General features: G+C 43.0%; 1 protein-coding gene across 1 annotated transcript; it reads left to right on the top strand.

Moving 5' to 3' along the window:
- The first annotated feature begins 70 nt into the window (after positions 1-70).
- Positions 71-14,936, top strand: ankrd50l (ankyrin repeat domain 50-like). Its single transcript, XM_068746216.1, has 3 exons — positions 71-498; positions 9,474-9,691; positions 10,353-14,936. The coding sequence occupies exons 1-3, from the start codon at positions 71-73 to the stop codon at positions 13,901-13,903; spliced, it is 4,197 nt and encodes a 1,398-aa protein (XP_068602317.1). The 3' UTR covers positions 13,904-14,936.
- The last annotated feature ends 4,352 nt before the right edge of the window (positions 14,937-19,288 follow it).

The raw sequence follows: 19,288 nt of genomic DNA, 5'->3' as shown, positions 1-19,288 counted from the left end.
CATCGACCCTAAAGAGGAGCATGGGAGCTGGGCTTCAGTTTTCCCCAGGATATCAGACCCCCAGGGAGAAATGAGTGGCAGTGGATTTGGGAGCAGCCCCAGCTTGCTCCAGGGCCGCCGTTTCTACTGCCGGGAATGGGCCCTAGACAAGCTGCGTTGCTGCCTGGACACCTGCTCCATGCCGGGTCAGCCACCAGGGGTTCTGGTGACGGGTGGCCCCGGTGCGGGGAAGACAGCCCTGTGCACTGAGATGGTGTGGCCCACCTCACAGACAGGCCTGGCGGTCGGGTTGGCACCCCGCTGCCTTGCTTACCACTTCTGCCAAAGGGAGGACCCCAGGAGTCCGGTGCTGTGGAGCTTTGTCCTGGGCCTGGTGGAACAGCTGAAGGCCTCAGCGCTGCTATCTCCCGCGTACAGAGAGATCCTCAACAGCCCGTCTGTCGCCTCGGCTCTGGAGCCTCTCGCATGCCAAAGAGACCCTGTTGAAACCTTCAAGAGGTTTGTCCAATTGTCCACTTTATTTACTCAACTCACTTCTACTTTCTGTTGTTATATGTGACATTACATACTGCGAATACTAACTAATATTGCTGCTAATTATATTCAATTCAATTCAATTCAGTTTTATTTATATAGCGCCAGATCACAACATAAAGTCATCTCAAGGCACTTTACAGGATTAGCAGGGAAAGACCTGCAGGGAAACACAGAACCCAACTTGACCCACAAGAGCAACGGAGGCAAGGAAAAACTTCCCTTTAACGGGCAGAAACCTTGGACAGAACCTAGGCTCATGGTGGACGGCCATCTGTCTGGCCGGCTGGGTTGAGAGAGAGAGAGAGAGAGATTCAGAGAGTGTCAGCAGAAAAAGGCTTTATCTGATTCAGACATTGGTGAGAACAGCCCTGTGGGAACCGGCCCGGCCAGTTCCTTTTGTTTTCTATGACAAGTTTCAACATTTGATTGTGATGACCAGAAACATTTCATGTTTGTCGACACTACATGCCAAGTCATGAGGGCCTAATCTAGTCTGTTTCCACTTTTAACATGAGACAGGATCACATTGGAGATGGTGCTCCGTAATGTAAAAGCATGCCTTTTACATTACAATTGCATAGAACTCTAACAGTGGCTGACTTTATGCACGTTGTCACTGTTGAGCACAAATGCAGACAAGGTATAGAAAAAAAAACGAAAAAACAAAAGCATGCCTGTTTTTTGTATTTTATTTTTGCAGTTCTAACGAGTGTTAGATTAAATTTTTCCCAGATACAAATCACTGTACAGGACTGGAGAATGTAAAGATACATACACTTATGCTAATATGACATTTCATCATTATTATGTGAAATGTACATATTTACATGGAGCAAGAAAAGAAACAAATTACGGTACTGTCATGTTATTTTATCCATAATAATGTTATATTTCCTGCTGCTCATCTAGATATTGTTAAATGTGTTATAGAACAAATATTACAAACTATTATACAGTACATACAGAAACAAACAGTGCTCAATAAGGAGTTATGTTTCATCATTATGTTCTTTTCCCATACACTCCTTAAGACAACGTATTAAATTGTCATGATGAAGTAGACAGTTATAACAAATTTCATTCATTTTCCAACCGCTTTGTCCATTTATTGGGTCGCAGGCCTCAGCTGGCGAGGACCCAGGACAGATCATCACAGGGCAACACAGAGACAGACAGTCAGCCACACACACTCACACACGTCACCAATCCGCCTAAGCTGCATGTTTTTGGTGGTGGGAGGAAGCCGGAGAACCCGGAGAGAACCCACGCAGACACGGGGAGAATATGCAAACTCCTCATAGAAAGGCCACAAGCCGGATTTGACCTCCTTGCTGTGAGGCAACAGCGCTTACCACTGCGCTACCGGGCCGCATAACGACGTCCATAACGAAGTTATTTATTACAATATTGACTTTAATGAAATTTACTATTTTAATATTGGGGTGGGATAAGTCGGCCATTACTCTGCCTCTGGAAAAGAGGCAATGAGTCAATTGAACCAACTTCTTTCTGCTCACGATGTGGGAAGAATGAGATCCATGAAGTTTTCAGGTTGCACCTCTTGGTTTCTAACGAGTTGCTGCAGATGATTCGACTATTAACGGACAAACAGCAAAGTTGTAACCCTGTGAATGGGAAAGCCATGTGGCCATCACTGGAGCAAAGAGAAGCCAAGACAGTGGCAGGAAAAAGACGGCAGGGGCTATTCATCCTCGTCTGATATTTATTTCTCCTCTCATAATGCAGCCCATTCACTGCATGGACAATGGGCCTCCAGTGTGAATGAATGCAACTGTGTTATTTACGACACAACATCCTTCGAACAGGAGAAAAAAAGAACAAAGAAGTGAAAAATGCCGAACCCAAGTGACCGTTTCTGCAGCAGCCAGCAAGGTTCTATCCAGGGCTTTTTACTCTCTCTCTCGGTGTGTTTGCTCTGAGTGCTTTTACACTCCTGCTGTTTGCTTACCTCTGGTGGGAAGCACCGAGACGGAGTCGTCATCCCCCCCCCGACTGGCTCACAGCCAGCCCTGTTTGTGTTTGTGGCTCTTGCAAGACAAAGTGGCTGCAGACGAAACTGGTGAGGACGAACTTAGACAAACTGGTGAAGCATGGGCTTGAATTGACGGTGACGGGGTAATGTCCTAAACCAACGGATTCCTGGCTGTTGTTAGCGAGACATCAACTCCTCCTGAAACTGATGTTATGCTGCTTCATAGAGGGGAAGTTCACTGAGTTTGTCTGCTTTGGTTTGCTTGCTTGTCTGTTAGTTCTGGTCCATCTGATGCTCACTTTATCTTAGCAGCAATAACCATAAGTCCATCAGTGACAAGGAAATGACAGAGCGGGAGAGACAGAGACAAGGACAGGCAGAGGGAGAGACAAAAGAGAGGAGAGAAGAGGAGAAGACAAGAAAATAATGAATCTACAATAACAGCAGTGTTTCCCAACATGTAGATTAAGCTGCTGAGCAAACCGCTGACTAGAGAGCAGGAAATACTGAAACTAAAACTTTAAATACTAATGGAAGGAGTGATGGCAACGGTTGGACATTCACAGGTCCAGGTTCTGCAGCGCCATGGACAGAAGGAAGAGCAGAGAGCAACAACTACAGGGAAGAAAGAGGAATTGGTGACATATATTTATAAAATGTGAATAACCAGATGGAGAGATAGGAGCTCAGTGTGTCATAGGAGGTTATGTAACCAGCGTTGGCATCATATTGGTTATTGTATTGATTAACTATAAGCTTTGTTAAAAGGAAAGTCTTTAGTCTACTCTTGAACATAGAGATGGTGTCTGTCTCACAAACCAATCAGGAAGCTGATTCCACAATAAATGAGCTTGATAACTGAAAGCTCTGCCTGCCTGTCTGCTCTTGGAAATGTTTGGAACCAACTGCAGGGTTCTATTGGGGAAATATGGCATAATAAGCTCTGTAAGTTAAGGAGGGGCATGGCTGTTGAGGGCTTTAAAAGTGAGTAGAACAGGAAGCCAATGCAGAGACGCCAGACCAGGGGAAATGTGTTCTCTCGTCTGGTTCCTGTCAGAACACGAGCTGCTGCGTTCTGGATTAGCTGAAGATGTTTTAATAGAGCTGTTGGGCCAACCGGACAGTAATGCATTGCAGTAATCAAGTCTGGAAGTTACAAAAGCACGGACTACCTTTTCTGCACCTTCTCTGGTTAATATGTTCCTGAGTTTTCAAAAATTGAGAAGGTGAAATAATGCAGTCCTGTCTGTGCCTCTGTGCCATGCCTGACTGAAAAACCTCAACATTTATTGTTGAGGTTTCCCACTGACTGGCAACTGCTTTCTCTAAAATCTTGGACAGAAATGGAAGGTTCTAAATTGGCCTATAGTTAGCTAATACACCAGGAATATATTTAATGACTATATATAACAATAGTATAACAACATTTTACACAATGGGTAGTATTACAATGAGAAAAGCAGAGCACAGACCTCCACCAAGCAGCTCATTCCCCTCATAGTTGGAGAGGATGAAGGGAAAGGTCTACAAGACAGTGGTGAGGACAGCCATGATGGACGGCTTAGAGACAGTGGATCTGAAGAAAAGACAGGAGGCGGAGCTAGAAGTGGAGGAGATGAAGATGCTGAGGTTCTCCGTGGGAGTGACCAGGTTGGATAGAAATGAGGCAATAAGATGGACAGCAAAGGTTAGACATTTTGGAGACAAGGTCAGAGAGGACAGACTTTGATGGTTTGGACATGTCCAGAGGAGAGACAGGGACGTCCTCCCCAACACCGGTGGCTGGTGTTGGGGAGGACGATGCAAAGGACAAGGTGAAGTGGAGAACATTGATTTGCTGTGGCGACCGCTCACGGGACAAGCTGAAAGTACAGCAGTAGTAGTAGTAGATGCTTGAGACCCGCGTGCCTTACACTTGTTGGGCTGATAGCTCCACTGGACATGGGAACTGCCACAAACGGCAGTTTGGTTGTTTGCCCATAGGCAGGAATAGCTTTAGAACTACACTACAGCTGCTGTTATAAACTTGTAGATTGTCACATCATTAATTATTTTATCCATGTTAAAGCTACTATTTGTTGTCAAAGTAGATTTTTCTTGGCAAAAGAGTCACATGAAGCCTTGACTAACCGGAAGTGTGAAAAAAAGAAGTCAGCTAGAGTGGGCAAACCTTTTGACTCGCGGGCCACAATGGGTACTAAAATTTGACAGAGGGGCCGGACAAGGAACAGATGGATGGAATGTTCGGCGGGGCCGATTAAAAAGCCCAATGGGCCGTATATGGCCCGCGGGCCGTAGATTGCCCATGCCTGTGCTAGACAAACACCAGCTGAGGTCAGCATCGTTACTTGTATGCAAATCGAATTAAGTGATTTCCGCACAGGGTCTTAGTTGAACGCCTTTTGACACGGAGTGTGATTGTGACAGTACAAGTCCAGCTGAAACTCAGGGTCAAAAGGTCAGCCAGAAACTTGAGTCCAGGACTGGGCCAAAGTGTAATAGAAAGCCTTAAGTAGTGCTAAGAGATTTCACTTCCTCTGCAGGGAAGTGTGTAGATCAGGAAGTTTCTTTAATCAGATGACAAAAGTACACAAAGATAAGATAAGATTTGTGGAGCCCAGCTGTAGTTGTCATCATCAGGGCAGGGTTGAATTCTGCTTGTCATTCTCCAATGAGATATGTTAATGTAAAGTGCAGTTTATTTAACCATTGCATTATTTTTTATTTTTTAGTTATTTTATTTTTTTATTTATTATGTTTGTATTGTATGGTCTTAAACTGAATTGCCCCTTGGGATAAATAAAGTTGTCTGAATCTGAATCTGAATCTGAAGCATGTGGATTCCTTATGTCCAGTAGCAGCCAAACACTTTAAAATAATATCCTCCTCATGTGATGACAACTGCATTCATTTGCAGCAGAAATGCATAATACTTTGATAGCAGGTTGTTGGATGCATCGGTTTCCACAGGTTTATCACACAAATGACTTCATTTCGGAGAGATTTCACACTTCAACTCGGAGGTGTCGGTTAATCCTGAGTCTGATACTTCAGCGATTGATCTTATCGGGCTTAAAAAATAACCCCGTTGCTTGTAGGTACATTTAATTTTAACAGTTTTGTGTGGCCAATTCTCTGAGCTTTAGCAGACTAAAGAGACAATTACATCCACTGCTGACACAGCACATCTATTTATGACCTCCTAGTGTTGCGTTAACACTTCGGGAGGTATTTGTATAGCAGCAGCGTCTGCTTTTATATAATTGGAAGCCCGCTTTACTGTTAATGGCACAAAAACACACAACAAAAACTTGGAAAAAGGTGTAAGGGTTTCTTTTCTGGACATGACTATTCAAAGACCTTTCTTAAAGTCTGGTCAAAGGGAAGCCTGACTGGACCTTCTGGTCATTGTTAAGCACAGACATTAACACTAATAACAGCACACACACACACACACACACACCCTGTGTTTATTGAAGGGGAACTGACTGGAGTTCAGCCCCGGCTGACCCATTATCAGAATGATGTCATGGGTTAAACACTGTTTGTCACCTGAATGACAGGACTCCTGTCTTTATGTCTCTAACATGGAATTAAACCGACATGTATGTTTACTACATTTATTCATGTCAAAATGTATTTTCTGGATTTTAAAATTAGCGATTCATTAAATTGCTCTCCTTTTATTTGGTCTTGGAATTATTATATATTTCTGATGACATGAAGCAATGACTCATTTTTTATATATATATATTCAGACACTGGAATTTCACTAATATGAAAAGTATTATATATTATTTTATATATATATATATATATATATGCTAGAAAGGGGAATACTTTGCATATTAGTGAAATTCCAGTGTCAGACCACAAAAGTAAAAGTCAAAAGGCATCAGCAGACTGAATGAATAATTCTCAGGCTAAAGTTAGCAAGAATGTTCATCTGGAGCCAAGGTCAAACCAAACCAAACAAAATTACATTTTCAGTAACACGAGTCAAACGTCTCCAGCCCTCTAGTACTACTACTATTGTACTTTTCGGCTTGTCTTGTGAGGGGTCGCCACAGCAAAGCAACTTTCCTATCTAAATGTTTCTCATATCTTAATAAAAAATGCTTTAGGATTAAGACCCTGGAGGTTTATTTGAGGTCCAAAAGACCTTTCATATCTGCGTGCCGATGCTGCATTCAGCTACGTGGATATTTGCAGCTCTGTGCGCTCTGAAGTATTACATATAATATGTATATATTTTTTGCATTGATTACTTACTTTGAGGTTTGTGAACCCTTGGTGGTTACATCTGAGTGTACATTTCTTATATTAGTAACATTGTTTTCTGTTTAATAGTTTTCATGAAATGGAATTAGAGACATATTTCAACAAGGATTTAGTAAATCATAAATGGACTGCACTTATATAGCGCCTTTTCCACCTTTTGCAGTGCTCAAAGAGCTTTGCAATTAAGCCTTACATTCACCCATTCACACACACATTCACACTCCAGTGGGCGACCGCTGCCAGACCCACTGGGAGCAATCTGGGGAAGCTGATTGTATCAGAATAGAAAATCACTCAAAGCGCAGACCTCCGGCAAGCAGCTCATTCCCCTCCTAATTGGATTTGCACCAACCACATGGTGATCTGGATCTGGATCTGGATCATCATCAAAAGGCTCTAAATAGAGGTGCACCGATTGCAATTGTCTGGCCGATCACCAATCACCGATCTTTAAAAAGTCCTGACCTGCCGATCCCGATTTTTTTAAATAACTCACAGCAACATCTTCAATGTTCCAATCTCATTTTAATGAACCCAATCAAAATGTGTGCAACAGGTTACACTACAGACCTGTTTTGAGCTTCTCACCAAAAATAAAGTGCACAGCAGTATTTTGCTTTTACAAATCAAAGGAAATGACAAGGCTTGAGGTCATTAATAAACGAACTGTCTACAGGACAAACTAACAAAACAACCTAAACCAGCAATAAGGTGACCTTAGTTTTAGGTTTTCTTTCTTGTAGGGCAAGAAAGAAAAAAATGCCCAAATGCAGCAATTTTGTGACGATTTCAATGTAAAATTGTCAATCTAAAAATAACATGCACCACTTACAGGACAAAAGCTCCTAAAAGTCAAACATTCTGCAAAAACGAGTGCAGCATAGAATAGAATAGAAAGCCTTTATTGTCTTTGCATAGTGGCTATGCAAAGAGATTAGGATTAGATTAGATTTAACATGTTCATAAGTCAACGGGTAACTAATAACAAGAATTAACATGGCACAGGTCATTTCTGTTTTTTCACCAGACAGGAAAAGTCTTTTCTCATCTACTAAATGTCCAGCCAAGCTAAACAGGCGCTCGCTTTCAATGCAGCAGGGGGCGGAGCCATAGGCTCGGGCAGGTAGGCAGGCCTGTTAGTGATTTAATGGCAGAGCAGGAGACAGTGGCTGACTTTCAGACCTTTGCGGAGGTTGATCAGTTTCATATGTATGAATTGGCTGATCGATCGGTGCACCCCCAGTTCTAAATTGTTCTTGGTATCTTTATACACCAACCATGAAAAGTAAAAGTGAATCAGAGTTGAATTGTATTTGTAATTGATTATTGAATCCGTTAATTTTTACTGACTGCATTCTGGATCCGATCCAGTGAGTGGTGGTGGTGAGATCGAGGTCTCCCACCCTACATGACTGTCTCAAATTCCATAAACGTCCGTCAACAATCAACCGAGATACTAAGGAACAAATCTTGAAGCTTTATTGACTGCAATGTTAACAAAAATGTTAAAGTGATCTAGAATCCAAGATCTCTTTTGTGTCGTCACCAAAATGTAATTATATGTTCCTGGTAATATCCCCAACCTTTCCTGAACATTTCATCCAGATCCGTCCAGAACGTTATCTTGCTAACAAATTACATAACCTCCGCCTTGCCTCGGCAGAGGTACAAATTAATAGTCACTGAAAAGATCTCAAGGCAAGCTAGACAGGCATGCTAGGTTTGTGCACACATGTGCACACACACACACACACATCAGCCCATGTGGGTGTGTATCTGGAATTGCTTGTGTGTATATGTGCATGCGTGTGGGCACATGTGCTCAGGGTGGAGCAGGAAATTTTGGACGTTCCAGCAGCCTGAATCACTCTCTGATCACAGCAGGGTGTGGGTGCTGACTGAGCTTTTGAAACAGCTGTTTAACACAGCGGTTTATTTCGTATTTGCCATTCACACCTTTATTACCTTGTGACTGATTTATGGTAGATGGTTAATAATACATAGTGTATTGAGGAAACAATAAGGTGCAACATTTGAGCTGTTCCACGAGTCTGATACGCAGTAGAATAAGAATAAAGCATTCAAATGTTCTTTTGTCCATGTGCCGGGGGAAATCTGCACAAAGCACCGATATCACTTATTGACTCAGAAGAAGTTCATCAAGTATTCAAATGACTGAAAATGTGTTGGTGCATGTGGGTAACCCTCGCTCGCAGTCATAGACGTAGGAGGGCTGCACCTAGAATCTGCAGCCTGTTGCTCTAGATTGAATCTAGAGTTACAGTACAGAACTAATATTCAGATTGATCGTCTTGCGTGTTTGCCAGTGAGATGAGCGTGAAGTAGGGTGGTCCATCAGCGCTGGGTCTGCACGCACAACATGATTGACAGTGCATGGGGCTTAAATTGTGAAATAGGGAGGGAATAAAATTCAACAAAACATTTTCCTCTGTGACGTGGGTTTGCCTGGAGTCAGGCGTTGATTTCGTGTGGTGGATTTCTATGTAAAAGCGTTTGACCTGTCGTGTTGATCTGTGATGCATTTGCACTGCTGTCAGAGTGAAGTCAAGCCCTTGACCTGCCCGTGACTCATACAGTTTTCGACAGGACTTTAATTTAATTTCATTCTTTGTGTGTCTGTCTCTTTCTTACATGTATTCAGAGCAGTGTTAGGACCACTGTTGGACATTCCTCCACCTGTCCAGACTCTGATGATGGTGGTCGATGCCCTGGATGTGGTATATGATGCAGATGCAGTAGGTGGGAAAAGCAACTCTATTGCAGAACTCCTGGCCCACAATCAACACCTACTGCCTGGCTGGCTGCTGCTGATCTGCTCTGTCCGTCGCCAAAACAAGGCTGTGTGCAAATTATTCTCAGGTAAAAAGGAACATGCACTTAGATGATATTATATCTGTAAATTCAAGCCTCTAATCTCATTCAATGATGTTTGGCAAATAATGGCAAACTTATTATTGTGGGTGATCTTAACACCCACATTAGTAATACATCCAATGGCTGAGTAACGACAAGTTAAATGCAGTTTTTCTTATCATTGGCTGTAAATCAAACCATTTATTGCAGTGGCTTTAATAAGATCTTCATTACACCCAAGTTAGACATTTAAATCCAAGTGTATCAGACTGTATGCCTTCGTATCAAATTTGATACACTTGGATATCAGAATTGTAAAACTCCTACGTCATACGTTTTTCTTGAAAAACCTGGTGTCTACAATCAGACACATGGATCTGCAATGTGCACTTTATGTAAGTAGTTGATGCTGAAATCATGCAGTTGAGCATTTATATTTTGTTGTCATGCCATTGGTCACATTTAAAGACGTCGCCTCTATCGTAAACCTAGGGGGAAAATATAAGGTTAATCAGTATGTCCTTGTTAATAAGTAGATCCTGGTTAAAAACTAATTGCCCATCAGAGTCCCAAAATTGCATTATATGGAAAGTTTGAAGTCTATATGGTAGTGAAATACAAAATATAGGGAATAAAACGAATGGCTTTATCTCTTTCTGTGTTGTAGGTTTTTGTAGGCTCTGTCTGGATGATTTGCGGAAGCCCTCCCCAGTTCACGATGTGCAACAGTACATCCTCTCCCGGCTCGATGAGGACGCTGCACTTCGTCGCCAGCTCACCCCTGACACAGCTGACATGCTGAATCTGCTCCACATTAAGAGCAGCGGATGCTTCCTCTTCCTGGAGCGTGTGCTGGATGGTGTGGCCGGTGCACTGGTGGGTCTCAGGGAGATCCGGGACATCCCTGGGACCCTCAGTGGTCTCTACCTCTGGCTATGCCAGAGGCTGTTCCCTCAAGGACTGTATGCCTTCGTCAGACCTCTCTTGAACGTACTCTTGGCTGCCCCAAGGCCCCTCACTCGCCAGCAGCTGTTCACAGCAGTCTGGTCTCATGACTCCTTAATCAGTTTGGAGGACTTTAGAAACAAGTTCCAAACCCTCGCTCCTCTGCTAAATGATGGCCCTGGCGGAACCAAACTGCTTTTTCATGCCAGCTTTGCTGAGTGGCTGACTGATGTCAAGTATTGCACACAGAAGTACCTGTGTAGCAGAGCGGAGGGTCACAGTATGCTTGCCATGGCTCTGTCTTTGCAGGGACCGTACCTGGACATTGAGGACACTTGTCAGCTAGCCACACATTTGGTTTGCTCAGGTCACCATAAGAACAGCCCATCATTATTGCCACTTTGGATGCTGTGGATAGGTGTGCCTGCGTTTACCCCTGGTAGCAGTGGTGCCCTCACTTTGTCCTTAACTCAGCTTCCTGTTCTGGTTAGTCAGGACGTTCTACAGCTTTTAATGAGGAGTGGACTCATCTCTGCAGACATTTTTACATGTGCTGAATTAAGCATTGGAGTGAATTGTGCAAGTGAGAAGGAAAATATTTTGCAACATGCATTTGAAATGGAGGTGTCTGTAAAGAAGATGCTAGAAAGTGGGGTGTCAGTGAAGCACCCCGGTTCTATAGATGGACAGACTTTGCTGGCCAGTGCAGCTCACCAGGGTTTGGCACATGTAGTCAAACTTCTCCTAACTCATGGACTTGATCCAATGAATAGTGACCATCAGGGTCAAACCCCACTGACTTTGGCTTCCAAGCAGGGCCATATCAATGTGTTGAAGGTGCTGCTGGAATGGGCCAAGAGCCACGAGCCACAAACAATGCAAATGATGGAGCACATTGACAAAGACGGCTGGACAGCATTACGCTCTGCATCTTGGGGAGGACACAGTGAGGCTGTCCGACTTTTGCTGGATGCAGGAGCAGATGTGGATGGATGTGATGGCGATGGCCGTACTGCTCTTAGAGCTGCTGCCTGGGGGGGCCATGAGGAAATTGTCCTGACTCTGCTGAACTATGGGGCCCAGGTCGACAAAGCTGACAACAATGGCCGCACACCACTTATTGCTGCCGCTTATATGGGACATCATGAAGCTGTTGAAGTGCTACTGGCGCACAATGCAGAAGTTGACTTGGCAGATGGGGATGGGCGCACTGCTCTCTCAGTGGCTGCCCTCTGTGTCCCTACAGCAGCTGGGGTCAAAGGTTACGGCGAGGCAGTGAGTCTGCTGCTGGAACGCGGAGCAGATCCGGGACACAGAGACCACGACGGAATGACGCCATTGCTTCTTGCAGCCTATGAGGGCCATGACGACATCATTGAACTTTTGCTAGAAGCTGGTGCTGATGTAGATGAGACTGCCGGCACTGATGGCAACGTCGCTGCTGCAGCTGCAGCTACGCCTTTGCTGGCAGCTGCAGCAATGGGCCGCATGAAGACGGTGTCACGGCTCCTTGTCTGGGGAGCAGCTGTAGATGCCATTGATTGTGAAGGTAGAACAGCACTCTGCCTAGCAGCGGCAAGAGGCAGTGTCGGAGTTGTCCGCGCCCTGCTGGACCGAGGTCTGGATGAGAACCACAAGGATGATCTCGGTTGGACTCCGCTGCATGCGGCTGCCTGTGATGGTCATCGAGCTGTGTGTGCTGCTTTGACAGAGCAAGGCAGCATGGCACGTGTTGGAGAGATGGACATCGAAGGGCGCATCCCTCTTATATTGGCTGCCCAGGAAGGCCACTTGAGCACGGTCAAGTTGTTGTTGGACAGACATTCCCCTATTGATCACAGAGCATATGATGGACATTCAGCCTTGAGTGCTGCCCTCCTGGAGGGCCATGCTGAGGCTGCTGAGCTGCTCATGAGAAGAGGAGCAGACACAGACGTCCGGGATGCAGAGGGAAGGCCTCTGCTTTACATTCTGGTCTTAGAGGGTTTTCTTGAAATGGCTACTCTCCTCATAGAGAAAGGGGGTGTGCCCTTGGAATCCAAAGACTCTGAGGGTCGTGCAGCGCTTCATGTGGCCTCCTGGCAGGGATCTGTGGCGCTTGTAGACCTCCTTTTAAAGCACGGGGCTGACCCCAATGAACAAGATACAGAGGGGAGACCACCACTACATTCCATGGCTTGGACAGGACATGGTAAGGTAGGACATTGTCTCCTGGAAGCCAATGGTATCAAAATAGACCTTTCTTGCTTCCAAGGGGCAACGGCTCTGAGCATCGCTGCCCAGGAGGGACATGCTAATATTGTTGCAATGCTTCTGGAAAGGGGTGCAAGTCCTGATCACGTGGACAAATATGGTCGGACTCCTGTCAAAGTGGCTGGGAAACATGGGCACTTTAATATAGTCAGGCTTTTGGAGAGTTATGGAGCCAAGGCATATGTGGGACTCTTGTCTACCTCAGGTGCTTTCTCACCTGTCAAACCCATCAAGATTCTCTCCTCAATCATCACAGAGAGAAATGGAGGCGACGTCGCAGCCACTACCTCCTCCTCCTCTTCAATGTCCTCTCCCAGCTCCACTGCAGAACGATTCTACTCCACGCAGAGCTCCCAAGCGTCATCTACTTGTCATTCCCTGGCCACAGTGCAGACGGTGCCAGCGGACAGCCTCAGCTTCATTCAGCAAATCCAACAGCACTCGCTTCCCCGCAGTCGTAGCCGACCCTCCACCCTCCCCCCACCAGGGAGCTCAGGCAGGGGTAGCGTCCATGGGAGCAGCCAGAGGTATCCCAAAAGCAGTCCTCCCATTGAGTGCACAGTCACTGCTCTTGTGCACAACTGTGAGCTGCCTAAGAAAGGCTTGTCATCTGGACCTGAATGTCATGACAAAATGAATAAGCAAAACCCAAAACTGTTGAGAGGAGACAGAAACACTTCTGGTGGTAAATGGTACTCAGTCATGGCTTCCCTTGGTATCAGGCCAGGTCAAGAGGCCCCCGCATTAAATTATAAAACCAGGGAGAGTCCTCCTCTAGGTTACCCACATAGGCTACAGAACTCCAGTCAAGGTGAAGCTTGGGATTCTCTAACCCAGAAGGAGATTTTGTCAGATGCTTCCTACGGTCTTACCCCAGTCCCACCATGTAGTGCCTTGCCAAACGATGCCATGGTCACTATGACAACCACAGATCCACAGCTTAACCTGAAACGGGCCATCAAACTGCAGTTTGAAGGTCCCACCAGTGCAGCCTTATATAAGAGAGAGACGCCCCTGTGATCGGGGCTCCAGTATGAGACCATGATTGAATTGTCTTCAGGAACCTTTTTCTTTCACTGAGCTACAGGATGTGGGTTATTTCTGAAAATGTATTAACACAAAACTGAGTAATTTGATGACTGCATCTCTAATGTGAGAAAAAGAAAATTATTTATTTTGCATCAATAATTAATTAATATAAGGGTTTATTCATTTAGTTTGAGTAAATAATTGTAAATGGACTTATTCAGAAAAATCGAATCAATTTTTTTTTTTATCATCGTTTTTTTAGTTGTGCATTCCAGGAAGTCTGTTTTTTATAATGTACGAAAGCGTTCTGGGTTCAGGGGTAGACAGGAAGTGATTCCTTTCTTCACCCCTCTTCAGAAATCCAGGGGGAAATGAACTTAATGGCGTTCCTGCCTTTCTGTCGGCTGTTAAAGTGTGTTGAACAGAAAAGGGGATACTGATTCATTTAAAACATTACTGGTTTGGTTTTTCAAATCTGATCTTGTTTTTCCTTTTTACTGGAGACTGTATTACACCCACAGTGACTAACCCTTCCTCTTCGAGACGGAACGTGTCTATGTTGGGTTATGTTTAAATCACGTGTGCTTGTAATTGTCCCTTCTAAGCAGTAAACAACCTTGTTTGAAGAGGTTTAAACTTGTGGCCTTGATCTTTATCGAAATCTTTTCTATTTTCGAGGAAAAAGCCTTTCATACCTCAGGTCGATTACTAGCAACAAGGAATGGCTTGTAGGGCAACAGGCTACAAGAGCCAGACAGTGCAAGATTAATGATACACACTGTAAAAGACCGCCAAGTGTGCTGAACTGGCTTGAGCAGGCAGGAAGAACAGTGATAGTTGACCATAAAAACTGGGGGTATATTTGGAAGGTTTTTTTTATTCCAAGGCCTAAACAAATGTATCGTTTCTCATTTTTTTATTGAATTAATATTTAAGTGAATTTTTTAATTAAAATTGGAAATGGTGCCATAACATTGTCTACCTCTTGTTTATTTGTGAATGAGTGTGTGTTTAAAGTTTGTTTCGTGCACTTTACCTGCCACAGACAACTTCTGGCGATGAAAGTCGGCAGCGAGCTGATCGTGGCCACCTGGAATTCTAAAATGGAATTATATGTTGTATCTGTGAAACACGTTGGGATTTTACTGAATTTGATGCCATTACATTGTATGTGTGTGTGTTTTGTTTTTGTTTTTCATTCAGGTGTAGTTCCTAAAGAAAACCTTATTACCTACTAAAAACAAAATCCTACTCTTAGTCACTGCCATGAAAAAGTTTTCCACGGATTTACCCTGAATATAAAACACATTTATTTGCTAAATGGCTCTCAGAAATGTATAAGTGTGTGCATCTGCCACACGAAGCCATGACTACTAATATGGTGATGCCATCAGCTGCCTTAGTAGAGCTCATTTCATTGTTTTAGGATGATTTGGAAAAGAAATATCCAGGATTCATGCTATCATCCAGAGAAGGGCTAAAATCAAACAAATGCTTTCCCTCCCAAGTTTCCACCTTTTCAAAAATTAAAATGTTGAAATCCGTTCAAAACTAGTTATTCTGTGTGCGAATGCACCACCAATCATGTCCTCTTGCCTCTCACTGGCAGACGTAAATAATAAGGGTTTATTGTATTTCACATAGATTCACTTATTCTTGCTTTTTAATGCCTGCTACATAAATAAATTAAATTATAAAAGGATCAGCGCTGTGTTTTTGAGTGTCAGCATGCCACAAGTTCTAATATACTTTGTACGCCACTGTTTATAGAAATTAATAGAATCCTCCAGGCCAAGATAGACATATAGCTATAAATACATTCAAGACAAGTAATTATTGTCTCAAACCAGTTAGCGTGTCAGCAGATTTTGAGAGCCAATTTATGCACTGGATATGGTTTAGAATGATCCCTCCACCATGAAGGTTCTGTTTTTGACGGTGTTTGTTTGTCAAAAACTGCTGGATGGATCTTGATGAATAAAATCTGAAGATGGGTAATGGTCTAATTTAGAACCCATTAATTTTTAAGTGATCCATATACCCGTCTGGATACCAAAATAAATACATTTGAATGTTCCCATTGTACATGGAGGCATTTAAAAAATATATATAATATCTTGTAAAATATGCATTCATTCATCTTCTGGACTGCTTAGTCCGTTCTCAGCAGCAAACAGGCATTCAATTCACTCATCAAAAATCACAGTCATAAAGAGGTCATATATCACTATCATGCAAAATGTCTTCTGGATCTGATCCACAATGAGGTCAGGAAAAATTATTACATTTTAACAAACTCATTTATGGATTCAAAGATCAGTTAGAAATATACAACGCTAATTGACTTAATTTTCATGGTTGGTGTATAAAGATACCAAGAACAATCCAGAACCTTTTGATGATCCAGATCGCCATGTGGATGGTGTAAATCCAATTATGAGGGGAACGAGCAGCTTGGCGGAGGTCTACGCTCTCTCAGTGCTTTTCTAGTTTACCTTTGATTTAAGCTTTTGACAGTACTCTGTGTTAAATACGAGAGCATGTTGATGCTTGGTGTTTACTGTGCGTCACCTAAAGCTGAGACGATTTCCAGTGCAGCTGGTTTGTCAGAGATGGTAAAGTGTAGCTTCATCTGTTTGGACCTGGTAAATAAAATCAAGAGCTGGCTGCTTACTTTGGGAAGTGAAAAGATGATGAAAGGGCTGGTGGAGTAGTAAATCTGAATGGCAGGATGAGCAGCTGCTAGGAAACACAAATGCTTGCTGACTGGAGAACAATGGAAAAACAGGAAACGCATGGCGCTGAAAACAGGAAGATGCAGCTTTAGAGTGAGTTACAAATTGCTGATGTCATATCCCAGGCAACAAACCAGGGATTTGAATCCACTGGAGTCACAAGAGGAGGCATCATTTGTAGCATCATCTAGTGGCAGTGACCAAAAATACGACTACAAAAATGTCCTCAGGAAGATAATTGTTTTTTGATTTGACTCCTGAGAGAAATTGGATGATGCATGTCAGAATGTCTTGAACAGTCTGAACAACAGAAATTGTTCATTGAATTTCCGGCTCTACAATCAGACTCCGGTAAGGTGGGTTGAGTTGGTAATATCTTATGAAGTATACCTGAAGAATAGTCAACATTTCATGTATTTGATTTTCCACATCTGATACGATCAGAATATTGTTTGCCGTTTTAAAATATTTGAGAGAGATGTTTTGGCTTTACAACGGCAGCACATGGACAGAGCTGGATCATTCAGAAACAAGCTGATGGACAAGCTGCTTGTGTCCAGGGTTTGAAAGCGATACCCGGACAGTGGTCTGCATCACTCAGCAACACCTGATCGGTCCTGCGCAGATGTGGTTTGCAGATGTTTCTTAGGAAGCAAAGTCAAGATGGCAAAAAACAAAACAAATATATGTTTTGTTTTGTTCAGCGACGTATTTCCCCTGATAATGTTTCTGTGTCTACAAAGTTAATGTCAGCAGGTCACATAATAAAATGTTTGTTTCTTGATAACTAGTTTGGTGCTCTTGGTAAAAATTGAATTTCTATTCTAGCTGATTTGCATTCTATAACTAGAAAACGACAATCAGAGATTGCAGACCCTCGCCTCCAATAGACTATTGGATCTTGTGAGACAGTAAACGGGGCTTCCGGATCAGAGGGGCCAAACCTGCTCTAGCTTGCTGCTCCGGAATGTACTACAAGAGTCCTTCTGGACTCTTTTTCCCATCATGCCATTCGTGCCCCTCCCTCTTAAAGTGGCAGTTTACAGCACAGGCACGATTCCAGATGTAAAAATAATTCTAGAATCTGGATCCAGATCCAGATCAACGTCATTCTCGTGGAGGACCGAGCCACGGACAGAACCTTGCTTGTGTAAAAATTTCAAGTCGATTGGGTTACTAGTTATTGGGTTATGCGCTCGAACAGACAAACAAGCAAACAAACAAACAGATAGACAGACAAACGCACCCAATTGCAATACCCTCGCCTCCTCTTCGGTGAGGGTAATAATACATGCAGCATTCCTATCACCTACTGTGGGGCTTTGTCTTTTTATCAGCTCCAGTTCTCTTAATGCATTTGAGTGTCTGATGCAGATTTAACTCTGGATCATCAACAAAAGGTCAGGGTCAGAAAAGATTGGTTCATTCATTTGTTGACGTACTATGACATGCAGCCATTTACCTCACTGCTTGCAAAGATGCAAAGAGAGAACAAGTAAATAACCCAGAAGCTCTCAAGCTTATACCGGCAGACTCCAGTTTAAATGAAATGGCTTATTACCAAAGAAGTCTTGTTCCTGTAGGTTCAACTACATATTTTGACAGCGGACAAGTCTCGAGTACTCTGGGCCTCATTAGTCAGAGACTGTGTGGTACTCATTGAACTCCTACAGTTATAGCACTGCATGAGTCCAAATCCTAAAGGCACAAATGTGGGTGATTAGAGATCAATAGTTTGCACAAACGGTTTGATCTGCGAAGAGGCTGACGTGAATTGCATTATCAAATTGACTCTGAAAGCAAACAAAGCTCTTATTGCATGTCTCGCTTGGCAACAGATATGAGTGAGTGGGCATTAAACCCATGAGATTCTCCTTCGTCTTTTTGTGTGCAAGTTCTTTTTCTTTTTGTGGTTTTCATCAAAATAGTCCAACTTTGTTTGACATGCTGCGGAATTGAACTCGAAATGTTCTGCCAGTGCAATAGATGGAAGGCACGTTGTCTCCATAAGAGACAAAATACTTTAAATAATGGGTAGAAAATAATTCAACATTTACAAAGAAACTTTGACATAAAAGTGGAATGGATGATATCATTTATCAAATAATAGTCAGATTCTCAAAGACACATATTGACTAATACATTTATTCCAAAAGGTATTTAGACATCTGTTCAAAAGTGACTTATATTGTGTATTTCTCAAACAAAGCAGAAGACAAAGAGAAAGATCCAATTCTTTATTTAATGTTTGCGTTCGTACTGCAGTCAAAAGTACAAATATTACAAGAGATGAATGCAGTTTGTCTTCTTATTGCTCGCACAGAATGCTTCACCCAAAATGTCAAGTCTGTCTTGATATGTAATGGATTAATATAGAAGAGCACTGTGACATTAATTATAATATGTTGTAGGAGTATAATGTAGAAGTATTACACATTATGTATTCCTGGTGAGAGAGATGTGTCTGCTTATTTAAAAATATGACAATGGAATGGAAGACAATCTCTTTTACATGGAAAGTTGTATGTGAAAAAAAATATTAAAGGAGGATTCGGAGCGGTATTAGGATAGATAAGCATTGTGTTTTTTATTGTGTTTGAATAACTGATGCACACAACAGCTTTTCCATTTCTTATTTTGC

Source organism: Brachionichthys hirsutus, chromosome 12 (assembly GCF_040956055.1).
Source record: "Brachionichthys hirsutus isolate HB-005 chromosome 12, CSIRO-AGI_Bhir_v1, whole genome shotgun sequence".
Taxonomy (NCBI): Eukaryota; Metazoa; Chordata; class Actinopteri; order Lophiiformes; family Brachionichthyidae; genus Brachionichthys; species Brachionichthys hirsutus.
This window is presented reverse-complemented; position numbering and strand designations above follow the sequence as displayed.